Source organism: Rhamphochromis longiceps, linkage group LG20, assembly GCF_057381845.1.
Source record: "Rhamphochromis longiceps isolate RC_006_pf linkage group LG20, R_longiceps_female_GT1.1, whole genome shotgun sequence".
NCBI classification, from domain to species: domain Eukaryota; kingdom Metazoa; phylum Chordata; class Actinopteri; order Cichliformes; family Cichlidae; genus Rhamphochromis; species Rhamphochromis longiceps.
The window spans coordinates 25,985,718-26,002,238 of NC_140576.1; the positions used below are offsets into that span (position 1 = coordinate 25,985,718).

Consider the following 16,521-nt stretch of genomic DNA (forward strand, 5'->3'; position numbering starts at 1 on the left):
ATGCTATTACAGCCTCAGTTTGCCAGTCACAAATGACTTGAGCTGTAGCTAAAAGGGACTCTTGTGTTACATATTTAAAAAAAGCTGAATAGCTGCCCAAGAGCAGTAACAAAAGCATGTTTTGATTGCCAGATCAAAGACTGCACAGACAGAGTGTTCCTACAGTTGATCTAAAATTTCAGCTTTCTCCTCTTCTTCACTTGTGTCCCAGTACAGTATCGATTGTAAACAACACAGGTACCTCAGATAGTTCTCATACCCTTCCTTGTGGTCTAAATGTGTGGTCAGTGCTTCCTGTTCTATCCAGCAGCTTGTGAAAGTATCATAGTACAACAGTATCACAGACATGAAATATACTAATATTGGAAAAGAAGAAGTGATCGTGAAGGTGATGACAGACGAAGCTGTCCAATGACTCCTACTCGGGCTAAGTCCAGAAATGTTAGACATTAGGAACCGATAGGAGTGTTTTAAGACAGTAGATTTATGTGGCATTGCACTCATGAATGTCAGCAGTAGTTGTTCCCCTCAGCTGTTGTCAGTACTGTAAAACATGAACTTTCTGCCCACACCCGCAGCCTTTTGGGGAAAAGGTATCTGTGCTCTTCAGCGCTTCCTGATCCCAGCATCGCTGTGCAGAGGAAGGGTGTGTTGATCTATGTGTGTGCATGTGTGGTTGTTAGCCTTTCTGTGTCTACATGAATGTGTCTTAACAGCACAGCTGACATGCTGATGGCTCTATAATGACAACCTTTTGACAGAGGATGTGGTTTTTTTTAGTGATGTGAGGTGCAAGAGTGACTGAAAACAAGTTCTGCTGACTTTGTGTGCCCTCTTCTTTGCACACAATGAAAACTGAGTTTCACTTTTGTTCACATAGTAATATTTGGCATTGTTAGATTTCCTTACAAAGCATAATCTCTGGTGAGTTTTCCCCTGCCATCTGTGCCAGGGTAAGAGTACAGAGGAGTGACATATTAATGGAAAAACCCAAGCTGAATTATCTTAGTGAGATCTTAGGTCATCAAAACAACTTCAGTGCACACTGGTATTGATTCTCCATGTCTCTGGAGCTCAGCTGGAAGGATGGAGCTGCTCTGATGGTGACTGTGAAGGACATACCACATGTGCAACATCATTTTTATACTAACCGATTCAGTATTCCTTCCTGCTTTATGAGTAGGAGTATTTTCATCCATCAGCGAGAACAAAGCTTTAAGATCCCTTTACTGCAGGGTCAAGGTTTCAGGTTTTTTTGCACAGTCACAATCTGGGAGGCAAAAAACGACTCCCCATAGCACAAATTCTATAATTTTTACATCAAGACTTGGTTAAGCTCAGGTTTGGGTTCGGCTTAAATGAATGTGATGCTGCTTGTTTTAATTTGAAGACAGCTATTGCAAAACCCGCATTGTCGCAATAGGCTAAGTGTTTTGTGACCTCAGTGTGTGTTGAACCAGTGATACAAGGATGAACTACTGCAGTGTTTTTATGTCATTTCATCTCATCAAGTCAAAGCTCTTCAATTTCACCGCAGCAGCTATTAGCACATCTCATAATTTACTGCTGTTGAACTAAACCAGTGACTAAAATAACACATTCTGAATGTCAGTTTACAGTAATCTGCTGCAGACGCTGCTGATAGTTGCCTCAGCCACAAGCATAAATATTTTGGGCTTTTACAGAAGTCCAAGATCCCCTTCAGACACTTCTGTTTTTCCTACAAGCATTGCTGCTACTTCTCATCAAGCCAGCCATGAGCTCTATCTGTTGATGCTTCAAAGGCTGTAGGGGTGCTGCAACAGCTCCAGCAGGAACTGGGTGTGAGGTGGGTTACACCCTCACCAGTCATCACAGGGGTGACACATGGTGAGACAAACACGGGGTTTGAGTTTCCGTATCGCCTAGTAGTGTTTTGAACGTTGGGACGTAAGCGGCAGTGATGTGACAAAATAATCGTGTATGTACATGTCGCGAATTGATACTAAAGGTGAGCACAAAGGATGTTTCTCCCTTTACCACATGGATGTGAAAATGGAATCCTAGTGTCACACTCACGTGAGGTTAAACTTTAAATGAAGAAGTAACACAGATATTTGAATTTTAAGGAACTCAATAATTGGTCTCTCTCTGCCACACAGTTTGGTTATAAAGCCGATGCACGTGTTTGTGTGCTAAAAAGAGAGCAGCTATCCCATGTTAGTGGTTTCATACAAAAAGCACAGTGAATAACTGCGGGGTAAAAAAGGGTAAGAATGAATAAATAAATACAACTATATATTACGAATGTTGTTTAGTGTTTACAGAAAGTGTAACATAAAGGTTATTCAGGTAGGAAGTAGTAACAGTGGTTACTTTAACACTGAATAAAAATGCTTCTCTGGCAGTAGCTGTGCAGTGTAACCTGTTGGGTGGCTGTGGTGAATTATATCACATTATATTGCAAAGATCAATATAGATAATGATCTTTGAACGTATGTTTTTGTCACATTATTATTTATAACTTAAAGCACAAGGTGTCAGCTTTCTTTCACCTCTGACTACTGTCTGAAAACTTCTCAAATATGGTGGAGTTGGCGTGTATGTTTGTCTTCTTTTGCCTTAGATGTAATCTTTTGCTGCTTTTCTGTTTCCCCTCAGTGCTCAGAAGCTCAGAAACTCCTGAATATTGCCAAAGAGCTTCTCCAAACTGAAGAGGCCTACGTGAAACGACTCAATCTCCTCGACCAGGTAATGCTTTCCTTTCGTATGTGTCTCTTTATCTGTTACTGGCTTTGTGCGAGGTTTTTCTTGTATCCGGTTCAATTTTCTGTTGCCTAGTAGTGCTAGTGTTGCTAGCGATTGAGATTACAGCTAATCTGGATTAATGCTGGGATTGAGATCCACTATACACCAACCCTCTGCTGGCTTGATTACTTAGAGCGCTCTAAGTGCTATCTTGTAAGATGTAATGCACCTCTGTTTGTGTGCATGTGGACTATATTTATGAATGTCCAACATAAAGAGTGCTTCGTCACCGCAAGCCTGAGTGTGCATCGTGTGTGTGTTTGTTAAAGGAGGCACGTAGGTTGTCGTGTGTTGCAAACCACGCAGTGATCTATATTTCTGTCTAAATTCTGTGAACAGAGCGTGTGTTTCCTGACCCTTGGCTCTATTTATGACTAGACAGCTATTTTTTGATATAGCTGTCTACCCTTGGTCGTTTAAAAAAATCATATTTTGTATCTACCAGTGAATATAGTTTGTGTTCTTTCAGAGAAAACATTTAGAACTTCAGAAGAGACTTTTGATAAATCGCGCTGTTAAAAAAAAAAAAAAGATGTGAACTCAGTGATCTTACTTACTTACTTGACTTCTGCCCAGCTTCTAATTTTACAAGGTTATTTTCTAGATTAATCTATTGGACAATCTCCTCTATAAAATAAGCCTTTGTGCCAGTTTGCACTGGCCAATCTAAAACCCAGAGATGTTCTATATTAACGTAACTTAAAATAATGAAGTGAAAGGACCTCAGGAACACAAAATACTTGGCTGATGTTCAGTCGCAAACCAGTCATTGCGGCTCTTAATTTTTATCACCCAGTTAGACCTCACACTCTTGGCTTCTTTGTGTATCTGCAGTTTTTTCTCTACCTGCAGCGTGGTGTCGCATCTATGATGAGTGCTCACTGCCAGTGGTTAAGTCGCCTTCCTCTTTGTTGAGCTCATGTGGTAGAGTTGACGATCTCTGCCCTATCACAGAGCAGCTATGGTTTATTTGTTACTGAAGGCAGAACGCTTTTATGGTTAACTTCCTGTTTTTGTCTTACAACTTTCACATGAAACTTGTTTCCGTGGATACATCAGTGCATACCGGTTACTGCGATTGTCAAGGAAGCAAAACTGGATGCAGTGATTTGGACTTTATTACAAGCGTCATGGCGAATGATGTGCTCGATTATTAAGCTGAACCTGCACATAAAGAATCTGTCGCTGATGCTCCCCCAGTGAAATCAGTCGATCTGTAATAGTGCTTAATTGGACAGAAACATTTTTAAGCCAACAGTATTGATAGTCAATTATTGATTCGTCAGTCATTGAGTGTCACATTTCCACAAAGTTTAAAAACACACAAGAGAATAAGCGCAATATAGATATCCTGAGATTTTGCATGCAGTTGCCTGCTGGCACTCCCACATCAACTTCACTTCTCAAACCTGGAAGTTTACAGCGCGTGTCTATGTACAACCAACAGTCAACCTCCCCAACCTTTGAATACTACATTCCTCATCATGCATTCTATGACATCATTCATTAGACCTTTTGTTCCTTATTTCTTCTTCTTCCTTCCTTCCTTCTACATACTAAACATTTAAATACCCACAAACCCACCGCATTAATAGCCGTTTACCTTGGCCTACTAAATCATCTTCAGCGAGTTGGTGCTCCAGGCGTGAAAAAGCATCAGTAAAGTTTAGATTATATAGTGTAGTTTATCTGGTTTTTAGCAGATCTGCAGAAAAGTAATCTTAGCTTGATGTCATTCACACTTAGATATACATATGACAACACGGACATTTTTCTGCCTGAGCTTACATACCTGTTACTTAAACAGAGCCGAGCTGAGTCGAGTTGTGTTCTTAGCGTGAGTTTTTATATACAAATATCTTCTCTGCAGGTATTTTGCACAAAGCTCACCGAGGCTGGAATCCCTCAGGACGTCATTACTGGGATCTTCTCCAACATCTCTTCTATCTACTGCTTTCACGATAAGTTCCTGCTCCCTGAGCTCAAGACACGGATTACTGATGAATGGTGAGGACTAAACACTCGGCATTTCGGTGGCTTTCCTTAAGTATCGGTGTGAAGAGATGAGCCGTTGGGGGTCATTATTGTCAGGTTTTCAGCGGTGTCTGATTTTAGCTTGTGTGTATTTATGCGTCTCATAAAGACTTACAGGTTGAGGGTATTTTTTTTCTCCTTTTTTCCCACAATAAGCAGGAAATCTGCTTCCAGTCTGTGATATTATGCCAACATCAGCCACCCTTGGTAGATAATGACTCCTCTGGAGACCTGTCACATAATGGCTCCCCTCACATTAACTCATTAAAATTTATTGGCTGAAATAAACTTGAAAAAAACAAACAAAACAAAGGACATCAAGTCAGAAAAGTGCACCTTAGGAAGAAAATTCATAAGGAGGATTAATTTCTGTAATGCCCCAATAAAATTCTTGAGATTACTCTCATTAGTTATGAGCCTTTGTTTGTGTCTCTTTATGAGTGATGTAATTGCCCCCAGTATTATAGTATTTATGCTTGTGCAGCCTCTCTTGGTTCTAACATGGATCTGTGAAATGAATCTGCTAAAGCAACCCTTTAATTACCTCCTCCCTGCTTTAGTAGGAAACTGTGTGATCTTTTTCCCAATAGGCTTTGGGAATTTTCCCTCAAAGCTGCAACTTGATGTATTTGCATCTGTAGAGCTGTCTATACATTTGCATGAAGAAGTAACTAATCTGCATTTAATTAAAACACTGCAACAATCTTTTGATATAAACCTTGGCGTGGAAATTTGTTTTGGAATCATCCGTTTGTTTGCATGTTCTTGCTTTAGGGAAAACAAACCACGCATCGGAGACATCCTCCAGAAACTGGCTCCATTCATGAAGATGTATGGAGAGTATGTGAAGAATTTTGACCGGGCCATGGACTTGGTCAACACCTGGACGCAGCGATCGTCACAATTTAAGAGTGTCGTTCAGAATATACAGGTTTCTCTCTGCTCCTTTTTTTTCTGTTTTTACATTTTTTCAACAGCATGTATTGGAAAAGAACATCCAATCACACATATCTAAAGATTATTTGGGTTTTATATAGTTTTGTCAGGAATTTTGGGAGTTTTAGCCAAAATTTAACAAGTCTTCTTTCTGAATTAATCAGTTAAAGTTTTGTTTTTTTGTTTCAACCAACAGAAACAGGATGTGTGTGGGAATCTGACGTTGCAGCACCACATGTTAGAGCCAGTCCAAAGGATTCCTCGCTATGAGCTCTTGCTCAAAGACTACCTGAAGAAGTTGCCCGATGATGCTCTCGACAGAAAAGATGCTGAAAGTGAGTTGCCGGGGTTCAGGGGGTTGGGAAGCTCATCATGTAACCGGAAGGTTACCGGTTCGATCCCCTGCTCTGTCTGTCTTGGTCGTTGTGTCCCTGGCAGCCTCGCTTCTGTCAGTCTGCTCCAGGGCAGCTGTGGCTACAACTGTAGCTGCCTCCATCAGTGTGTGAGAGTGAATGAATAGTGGAATTGTAAAGTGCTTTGAGGGTCTCGAAAAGCGCTGTATAAATGCAAACCATTATTATTGCTGCTGACTCGCACGTTTACGCTTCACGACTGATAAACTCCAGGTCACAGAGAAATCCACCCAGCTGTGTCTTTGCTTTCCTCAGTAATCTAAAGCTTCATGTAAAACACATTTTAAAGATGCGCTTGTTGTATGAAATACGCCACCCATTGATGAGTATTCAGCTCAAGGCAGACACAGTTTAACTTTACTCAGAAATATGGATTCAGAACAGAAGAATAAATAAATAACACAAGAAAGTACCATTCAGCTAAAGCCCATGAAATCATTAAAGGTCACTAGGGAAAAAAACGAAAAGAACATGAGCAGATTAAACAAAAAAAGTGCAGATAAAGCAAAAATATGTCCTGTCCAGTTCATACAGCAGTGAACACTTGGGAGTTATTCGACTCCATAACTGTACAAGGACAGGAGGGAAGGTGAGAGGAACTGGCCAGTATCTGTTTTCACAGCAAATGTCTTCTTTTCCCTCGACTGTCGACTGCACAAACTGCAAAACCACTCGACTGATCAAAAGGAGCCAAAATTCACTTCACCTTGTGGTAAATGTGAAAACAAGCTGTTTGAGACCACGGGCGCTCTGAAGACATCCCTCTGTGTTTTTCTAGTTTTACTCTGCGCAGCTAAAACCCACTTATGGCGCAGAATGAATATCTTAGTGTTATCACAGTTTTAGAATTACGAAGTGTTGCACTTAATTTCCGTCATATTGAACACTATTGCGTTACATATGTAGGGTTAGATTAGGATAAAACTATGGAGGGGGTTTTTTGCTATAATTTATCAACACTGTGATGATTTGTACACTTTAAGTGTTTGATGGTCTTCTGAGATGATCGGTATACGTGTATAACAAAAAAAAGTCCTTGTACAAAATAACCAGATCTTATATGATGACAATCATTAGAATAACTAGTTAAATGAATGTGTTATGAAGCTAAAGGTAGGACATAGGCCTCCTACGTCTCTGCATAGATGTTAGTATGATACCACAATACTTCACAAAGGTCAGAGTGCTCCTCATGCTGTTTCAACTACAGCCTGGCAGAAACCGATTACATATATTACATTATCTCATGTCCTCCTACATCCCTGTATCCATTTACCTAATCCCTAACGTCACCACACGGCGTTGTTTGGAGTCTGTGGAAAGGTTTCTCTCATCCTCTCCAGCTGAACAGCAATTTATCACAGTTGTTTTGGCCTCATTTCCCCCGCCTGTGTGTCTCTTCTGTTTATGTAGGTTATGATTAAGATGGCTGACTCAGGTACTCGCAGGCATTAGTACTAGACTCTTGACTGGCTGGAAGCCAGCCTAGAACACACTGTGTGGTTAATGTTAAGAGTATGTGTTTTTTTAAGGTGGTAGTACTGGAACAGCCGCGCAATTGTGTTTGTTAGAGATTTATATCAGTTTCTCTGATAGTCTTAGCATATTAATAAGATGATTTGTTTTTATTAATTCTTGTTACTCACGTATGTGTATTACAGAAGCACTGGAGCTCATTTCTACCGCAGCTAACCACTCCAATGCAGCAATCAGGAAAATGGTAAGGCTTTGCTCGATGCTCTGAGTCATTCTTTTATTTTTATGTTTTTGCTATCTTCTCTTCTATGCATCAACTCTTTCCAGTACTCTACCACTTGGCTGATTAGGAACTAGATAATGTGTTGCCCAATAAGAGAGTAGCTGATGTGGTACAGTCAGTCAGCAGCATTGCATTGGTACAGACAGGAAGCTGCTGTTTCCTGCCTTCTTGTTCATAGCTCGCGGAAGTCTGACTGACTTTTTTAACACCCAACCTCCTCGTATTTTTCCTCTGTCTTGTCGTGATGTCTTTCATGTTCTTTAAACAGCTCAAGCAGACACATGCATCTGTGAATCAATAAAGAATTGTAATATATACTTTCCACCTTGCTGAAAAAGAATGAGTAAGAACTGTATGTGATAACAATATATTACCCTTTAAATGTTTGTGCTGAGCTCCATCTATCCTCTCGCTGTCGAGTATCTTCTCAGCTTTTCTGCTTCCTCCTGTTGCTCTGTGTTTTTAGGAAAAGATGCACAAACTGTTGGAGGTTTATGAGAGGCTTGGAGGAGAGGAGGACATAGTTAACCCAGCCAATGAGCTCATAAAAGAAGGACATATCAAGAAGATGTCAGCCAAAAACGGGACAGCGCAAGACCGATACCTCTATTTGGTGAGATCCCTGTTAAGTTTGACAAATATCAAATAAAGGAAGATTTTTATTTGATCTGTCCTCTTCATCAACTTCATTATTTCTGTCTCTGATCTAGTTCAACAATATGGTGCTATACTGTGTGCCTAAACTCCGACTTATGGGGCAGAAGTTCAGTGTCAGAGAGAGGATTGACATTGCTGGCATGGAGGTATAATGTTGCTTTTCAGCCTATTCTCTAGCTTTTGTTTTTTTCTCCCGTGACTGTTCACTTGTTGCACCAACTGCAAGTGGCATTCTTCTGCTTTTTGACCCCAGGTGCAGGAGAATGTGAAGCAGAACCTTCCTCACACGTTTGCCATCATCGGTAAGCGACGTTCGCTGGAGCTGCAAGCCAGGTAAATATATGCGAAACAGCCTCAGAGCCACATAATATTAAACAAAAATGAAGATGTTATTCTGTAAATAAAGCACTTCATATGGTTTTAGAATGCAAAACTGTGTTATTATTACTTACATGAGTAACAAGTCTCAAAAATATAATCTTTCAACCAATCAAAATCAATAGCTGCTGATGTTAAAGGAAAAATCCAGTGTTTTTAGCCTAGGCACCATTTTCTCCTCTATTGGGATTTAAATTGTTAATAAATACAAAAAAGTCTGGAACGGATCAAATGTTAAACAAGAATGTTACAACCATCAACCGCAAAATGGATCAAATGTAATCCCATCGCAGTTGTCCATTTCAGAATGGTACACTGTGATTTTGTTGTTACTCAGTCATAATTTCACTTAAGCAGAATTACTTAAACCAATAATGTCATCCACTCTGTCTGCAGCAGTTCTTGTCCGACTTCAAAGTGCACTTTTATCGATGTATGATTTCTTCTCCTATTTGATTAATAGTCATCCTGATCAAAATGGTTTTTATGGCCCAAAAAGGTTTTTATTATCATCCATATGTAGCAAAAAAGCCACAACATAAGCACGCCACTGTCCCCAGAGGTTTGTTTCTGAAAACCTTGCAGGGATTGTATTGCAATTGGATAACCAGAAACTAGCTTGCAGTTACCTTGCCTTTTGATAACTGATCTTTTTATAGGCTAAACTAGACTTTTGAGACATATACATGTTAAATACACATCTTTCTCTGCTGGGATCATTTGCATACTGTTTTAGTCACTTATCTAACCCTATCAGTGGGTTAGGCTTACATACCAGCATTTACCTTTAACACTTTTCTTTGATTTTGAAGAAAAACAACAGACTTAGCTGGTTAGCTTGTGGCCAGCTAACTCTGACTGCTAACTTATCATTAGCCTTAATGTGACTGTAACTAAAATTATTTGTATTTTTCTTTACAAGTATTTAAATTAGCCAGTGAACAAAACTCTTTTGGGAACTTAGCTTATTATTATTTAATGCCCTATTTACTTGTTATTTTCTCATGTTTCCACTCTTTGGGGCTCTGTGTGCACAATGAATTGCGCTTATTTGGGAATATTTATTCAGTCATTGTGATGGCCTGAATTTTCTAGTCGGGTGAAATCATCGAATCATATTTTGCTTTAACTTTACAGGACGGCTGAGGAGAAGGAAGACTGGATTCAGGTAAATTTCACCCACTTGAAGTAGAACACTTGCATGCATATGAAACTGTCTGTGCCTCTCATGTACCTGCAGCATTTTTGGTCTGTGCCTTTGGTCGTTGTGTTTTATTAAAGAAGAATTAGAAGAGATTTCCTCTACAAACTCATGCAGTGTTTGGGAATTATGTTCTCTAATAAAGCCCCTCATTATTGCTGATTTAGCCTATTACAGCAGAGTAAAGCTGATTAATACATCTTGCAGGCTGTAACAGGGAATGGGCAACTGGAGAAACTGCAGAGGGTTTTTTTTCAGTATGTGAAGATTAAGGAGGGGCTTTGGTACCACTCCAAAAGTTTACAGACAGTGGAAAGCAAAAAGAAGCAAAGGTTTTCGCACACTACTAGCCAACTAGTTATCTTGAGACTCCAGCATTAGGACCGTGATACTTTTTAAGCTCTGATGTCATTGCCGCTGTCACTTGTTTGAAGCACAGTCAGGGTAGTCAGCATACCACACATGCTTTCTTTGTTCTTCAGTTAGGCAGGAGAAAGAAAGACGGCTTTCCTCCTTCCCTCTTTCAACTCATAATTATTCCTCCTCTTTCCTGTAAATCTCTTCTGACTCTCAGGTTATCCAGGCCACGATTGAACGACACAAACAAAACAGCAAGACGTTCAAAGCCTTCAACAGCTCCTTCTCCCGGGAAGACGACCATGTGCCGGAGTCACCGGTCAGTCTCACTCCGCCTTCATCAGGCACTTCATTGATCAGTCAGTCGGTCATCCTTGGCAATGAATCATGGGAGACTAGTGGTACACCAAACAAGCTTGTCATAGTCTGGCCTTTGTCTGCCTGAATAGCTCTCCTTCTATGGATGTGGTAGTATCATACAGACAATACGCTCACTTAACCTTCCTGTCATGTTCGGGTACATACAGCTCTCGCCATTTCCGCGTGTAGAGTCTGCAAGTCTCCTCTCACAGAGATCTCTCATGACCTAATAGGGAAAGCCCAACTCAAAGTATATACAAAACTATCATAGATGTGCTTTGACCCACTTTGAGTTGGCCTTAGCTGGACCCAAGCCAAATGTAGTGACACGAGCCAGAGGACCAGATTCAGAAGGTCCAGACTGACACCTAGTGGTAGAGATGGCTGACTGCAAGGTTAAACTACTGTTGCTCACTGTGCATGTCCTCCTCCTCAGGGTTTCTGGTCGAACACATCCATCGACTCTGATGGCGAAAGACTACAAGAAAGGGTAAGATGCTCTTACAGAAAAGTAACACAGTCCTGATCCCTCTATGAGCTCCTGAGTGTGCTGCATAGCTCATTCCTGTAAGAAGCCAGAGAGAGAGAAAAGTAGTTGCCTCTTATTCAGGACATTGTCGATGGTTGTCTAGTGAATGCAAAAGGGAGTGAGACTGACTTTGGGCAGACTCCAAGAGGATGAGTCAAACAAAGTCAAACACTAGTTCCAGTGAACAATGTTTTTTTGTAGTTTTTAGAGTAAAACTACATTTCCAAAAAGGCAACAAGCGTCTCTGAGCTTTAGTAAATTCATGTTTACTAAAAGGGAAAATTAGTCGAAGAATGTCCTTAAAGAAATGCTGCTAGATATAACAATAGTCTCGTTAGCTGTGTTTGTTTTTCAAAGTGTTTTTTGTTATGCTAAAGCATACATTACAGTTAGGCTGAGCAAATGTGATGATGCTAATCTCAAAAATCAAAAGTTTTTCTGTTATCTATACAAACAGGGAGAGATTTATTTTACTCCTCATCCCACATATGTAGTATCTATAACAACAATCTGTGTGGATATTTTCGTGTGTCTGAGTGGGTGTATGCCCCCTATCTTTGTTAATAGAAGGGAGAAAAGGGAGACAGAAAGCCAAACAAACACGGGATGTAGCAGGACAAGCTGTCAGACATTCCTTTTGCTTCGCCTGTGCTGAAACTGAGCAGGCTGAAGGCCTTTACACACAATCCTTTTTTTTCCAGAAGAGTTCCAAGAAAAAGGAGAAGGAGAAGCAGACATGTAAAGGCTGCAGCGAGAGCTTCAATTTCACCAAACGCAAACATCACTGCAAGTCCTGCGGAGCGGTGAGCACAGATGGAACGAGACAAATTTGGGCGTTGTTTTTGGTGGGATGGAGAGAAAAGTGGTGGAACAAGTGGAAATTTTAGACAAATAACTGTCTGCTGTTCGCTCTCTGTCCTTCTGCAGGCCATCTGTGCAAAGTGTTCAAAGATGGACAACAAAACGAGCCGAGTGTGTCCTGAATGTTTCGAAGCCAGCCTCAGCATAGAGAACCTTGGTACTGGTGAACACAGAAGAAAAACTGCACCTGAGGTTAGAACAAAAAAATACAGACACACACATAATGAATAATAGTTTTTTGCTGCATTTGCTCATGCCAATAGGTTATTGCTCAGTGTTGGCAGGAGCGACACTGTGCTGCTGGCAACAAAGAGTAGAAAGCGCTGCAGTGCCTTTTTACTCCTGTACTGTTGTCTTTAAGTTACTGTGCTGTATGCACACACCGCTACACACGTTGCACACGTACATGTGCAAAGACATTCACACTGAAAGATCAGCTAATCCCTTTTTGATGACTAATATGATAATGAGATCTCGGCTTAAGGCGAATCTGTCGTCTCTGCTGACTCCGCAGTCTGGCGGCTTCAGGTGTCTGTATCCCTGTCCCACTGTCCGTCTGTGGATAGATGTACAGTCGGATGGAGTATTTGCACCTTAAAGCTGACAGGACATTAACCACTTATAGCGATGACGAAACTGTGAAACAGTATTGTGATTCAGGTTCATTCCCTCTCGTGTCTCTGTTGAAGGATCCCAGTGGGGAATCATCTGTAGTGAGATTAGTCACCACATGAGGGAGCTGTAGGCTGTACAAAGGTTAGACAAGGGGCAGCAGAAGCTTTAACACCTGTCCCTGTACAAATCTCACTGTGTCCTACATTGCTGTTACATAAGGATGAACAGTAGAAGAACTGCACTGTCATTCCTCATCAGATTAAGTGTCCAAAATATAATAAATACGTCTTTTACACGTGTTTTTTAAAGCGCATCTTTTTCTGTTTAGTTCAATAATTAGCTCAGTAGTAAAATGAGGAAGTCCTTGATGATTGGTCTCGTGTGTGTTTCAGAGACAGGTTTCTCTAACGGCAGAGAACTGCCTGTTGTGTGGCCACCTCCAAGTACAGGAGAAAGGGAAGAGCTGGATGAAAATGTGGGTTGCTGTGACCAAGGCTGAGCCACTGGTGCTGTACTTACAAAGCAGTGGACAGGTAGGAGTTGGATACATTCAACATGCTTTGAATTATAAAAAAATATTTGATTAACTTTTCTTTTTCCCCTCGTTAGAAATAATTTTGCACATTTTTCATAGATAGGCATCGTATAAATAGAGGACAGTAAATTGCAAAAGTTCATCTACATAGACACATAACCTGAGTGCTTTAGTCACGTCCTATATATCTGCTAATCCTCCTGCTACGCCCATCTGGCTATATATCCTGTCTCCTTCCTCGGATTGGAGCGGGACATCTGCAGAGTGTAGCACCAGGATATATCACTGACTGTGTGCAAGTCAAATCTGTCCAATCCTGCATGTGCCAGGCTGTCCCTGTCACTGTCTGTGCTGTGTAGATTTGGGCCAGGGGATTTGGTTATCCTGAATCTGACCTCAGGTATAACTGCTGTCAGATGTGCAAGTGGGTGTTAGTTGGCGCTGAGCAGATGAAGTCTCTCAGCTCTCAGAGTTGCTGCAGTTCCTTGAAATCTTGGCTGTGGGTGGAGCAATAAATCTCCTTATAACATCCCAATGAGATGTGTAAAACAAGTGGTGTACATGACTGCTTTGAAAAAGATTACCCAAGCATTCTATCTCTGTACACATCATCCATGTCCATATATTTATATATTGTTTAAAAATAATTAACTGAGAGAATTCAGTTCAGATGTTAAATTTTTTTTTTTAAGTTTAAGGATTTGCTGTAAAATGTTATTTTTTTGTCATTCATAATGGCAGAGAAGGAGTCAGCCTGTTAAAGCCTTCCAGGGTTTCATTTCCAAGACTAATATCCCAATCTGACCGCAGAAAGCGGCCATTCCAAAGATTAGGATTAATAGGAGTTGGATGAGCATTTCCTGATTATACAGAAAGAAAAAGGGGGAAGGGAGAGAGGAGGGCTGGGTTTACTGTACATGCCTGTTGGAAAATTTTACAGCTGAAGAGACAAGCTGTCATTTTCATTATTTCTAGTATGGTTCGCTTACCTCAAAGGAAGGCTTGCCCAAGAGAAACCAACTTTGAAATACAATTTTTCTCTGACTGACATGTTTTATATTCATTTTTTACGATTTTTTTGCAGGACTCAAAGGGGTCGCGGCCAGTACCTCTCCCTGGGTTTGAGGTGAGCCCAGCACCTTCTGCAGCTGCTGAGAAAACGGAGGTCAAACACATAATCCGGCTCAGCAACACTCAGCAAACTTTGCTCTTAAGTGCCCAAGATGAAGAACTTCAGGCCAAGTGGGTGGACTTCCTCTCCAAAGCTGCCCGTGGAGAAGCTTCCGCTGAGGCATCGACGAGCCTGACTGAACACAGGAAGAGCCAGTAGTGGACACGTTGGAGACACGGGACTCCCCAACTCTCCTCCCTCCCTCTCCTGTGTATAGAGCACACATTACTTGAAATCACTTTACCTTGGCACTTTTTTATTTTTCCTTATTTTTTTTCTTTATAAAGACCACTGAGTCCTTTGCCACTTCAAACTTATCTTTCTTACCACACAGCTACTTTTTTTCCCCTCTCTCCATCCTTATGTATTTCCCAAACACGCACCCACACACAAGTAAGGACTATCCTACCAAGCAACCAATGCCACTGGTTAGTACATTTTATTTCTCAGTGTTTTTAACAGCTTTGAAGAACCTTGATTTGTAATATAGCTGAAAAAAACATGTTTTTTTTTAAAGATGAAGTTCCTTGTATATCATTCAATAGTGTTGTGAAGCATTAACATTTATACCTCTGTCTTTCCATTTGTTCGGACGTGTGTGTGTGTGTATGTATGTATGTATGTATGCGTGTCTTTGAGCGTGAGTCCCTTCCAGTGTTTATTAAGTATTGAATGTTAGTGTAAGGACCCATGTCACCTCTCTATTGTCTCCAGCAGTGGTGGGTTATTGGGTATTGTACAATATGTATACTATAGTGTGATGTAAGGAAAAAAAAGAAAAAAATAGACATTTTAACTTAAAAGGCACAGAAATGTGTACATTTGTGGCTGGCCACCTGATGCTCCCACTGTCTTACAGACCCTTTCGTCTCTTATGCATTGGTAAAATTCCCTCTCCGTCATTATCGTGGGACTCTGTGACCTTTAATCTCAGCCTGAGTGACCACATTTCACTTCTCTTATCTTCGTGACTCGTCTAGATGAAAGAGTAGTTACAGGGCTTCAGTTCTGACACTGTGCTGCAGGTTCAGTGTCTCAATAACTCCACTTGTACACGTACTAAATAAACCCTTTATGTGTAGGTCTCTCTTTCTCAACACTGCAACCATTTGCCTGCTTCTCTCCCTTTTTGGTGATGTGATGAAAACCAAGTACTGTACTGTAAAACTGTTTCTTCTGCCTTGTCCCCCGTACCCCGCTCCTATCAGCACCAGCCTTTAAGCAAAAGTAGCAAAAAAAAAAAAGAAAAGAAAAGAAAAGCAACATCGGATCTCTTTCTGCATGTAAACTCACTCATATTTATGTACCTTGCTATGAAATCTTGCCCTTGCCCCTCTTTTTATGCTCCAGAATTTGTTCTTGTAGTACTGTAAGTAAGCAGAGTCAGCATTGAGTGTTTTAAAAACATGGTTTGTGCACAGTGGAAAAGCATCATCAATAAACAGACGTGGTTAATTCAGTACCACACTGTCCAGTAAGATATTAATGTCCTGAGTATTGTGTTATTTCTTTTTTAAAAAGGGGGGAGAAAAAAAACATATATGAAAAACATATGTTTACAAATGTTACCAATAACACACGAATATCACACAAAATACTGCTAGCACATACACTTTCTGGCCACTTTATTATGTACTCTGTTTAAGTGGTTGTTAACACAAATGTCTATCAGCCAATTACATGTGAGCAACTCAATGCACTGATTTAAGTAGAAATGGTCTAGATAATCTGCTGAAGTTCAACCTGGTTTAATCTGATTTTGAACGTGGTGTGATTGCTGGTCCCAGATGGGCTGGTCAATGTAGGAACTGCTGATCTCCTGGGATCTTTGTTTTTCTACAAAACTGTCTCTAAGGTTTACAGAGAATGGTCCAAAACAAAAGAGACAATATCTAGTCAGCTGCAGTTCTCTGAGGAAAGAAGCCCTC

At 40.6% G+C, this 16,521-nt stretch overlaps 1 protein-coding gene across 2 annotated transcripts in view; it reads left to right on the top strand.

The window, feature by feature from the left end:
* The window catches only part of fgd (faciogenital dysplasia), a 52,268-nt gene extending 36,195 nt beyond the window's left edge, over window positions 1–16,073 (top strand). Inside the window, exons 5-19 of one of the 2 annotated variants that reach the window (XM_085393660.1) lie at window positions 2,641–2,730; window positions 4,658–4,794; window positions 5,596–5,752; window positions 5,954–6,092; window positions 7,832–7,890; window positions 8,396–8,542; window positions 8,640–8,732; window positions 8,840–8,919; window positions 10,102–10,132; window positions 10,740–10,841; window positions 11,319–11,372; window positions 12,113–12,214; window positions 12,339–12,464; window positions 13,280–13,420; window positions 14,507–16,073. In XM_085393660.1, coding sequence (XP_085249786.1) covers window positions 2,641–2,730; window positions 4,658–4,794; window positions 5,596–5,752; window positions 5,954–6,092; window positions 7,832–7,890; window positions 8,396–8,542; window positions 8,640–8,732; window positions 8,840–8,919; window positions 10,102–10,132; window positions 10,740–10,841; window positions 11,319–11,372; window positions 12,113–12,214; window positions 12,339–12,464; window positions 13,280–13,420; window positions 14,507–14,752 — 1,704 coding nt within the window. In that variant the 3' untranslated portion in view covers window positions 14,753–16,073. The remainder of the gene's footprint in view (window positions 1–2,640; window positions 2,731–4,657; window positions 4,795–5,595; window positions 5,753–5,953; window positions 6,093–7,831; window positions 7,891–8,395; window positions 8,543–8,639; window positions 8,733–8,839; window positions 8,920–10,101; window positions 10,133–10,739; window positions 10,842–11,318; window positions 11,373–12,112; window positions 12,215–12,338; window positions 12,465–13,279; window positions 13,421–14,506) is intronic. The other variant, XM_085393661.1, reaches the window with a different exon arrangement.
* Window positions 16,074–16,521: the final 448 nt, after the last annotated feature.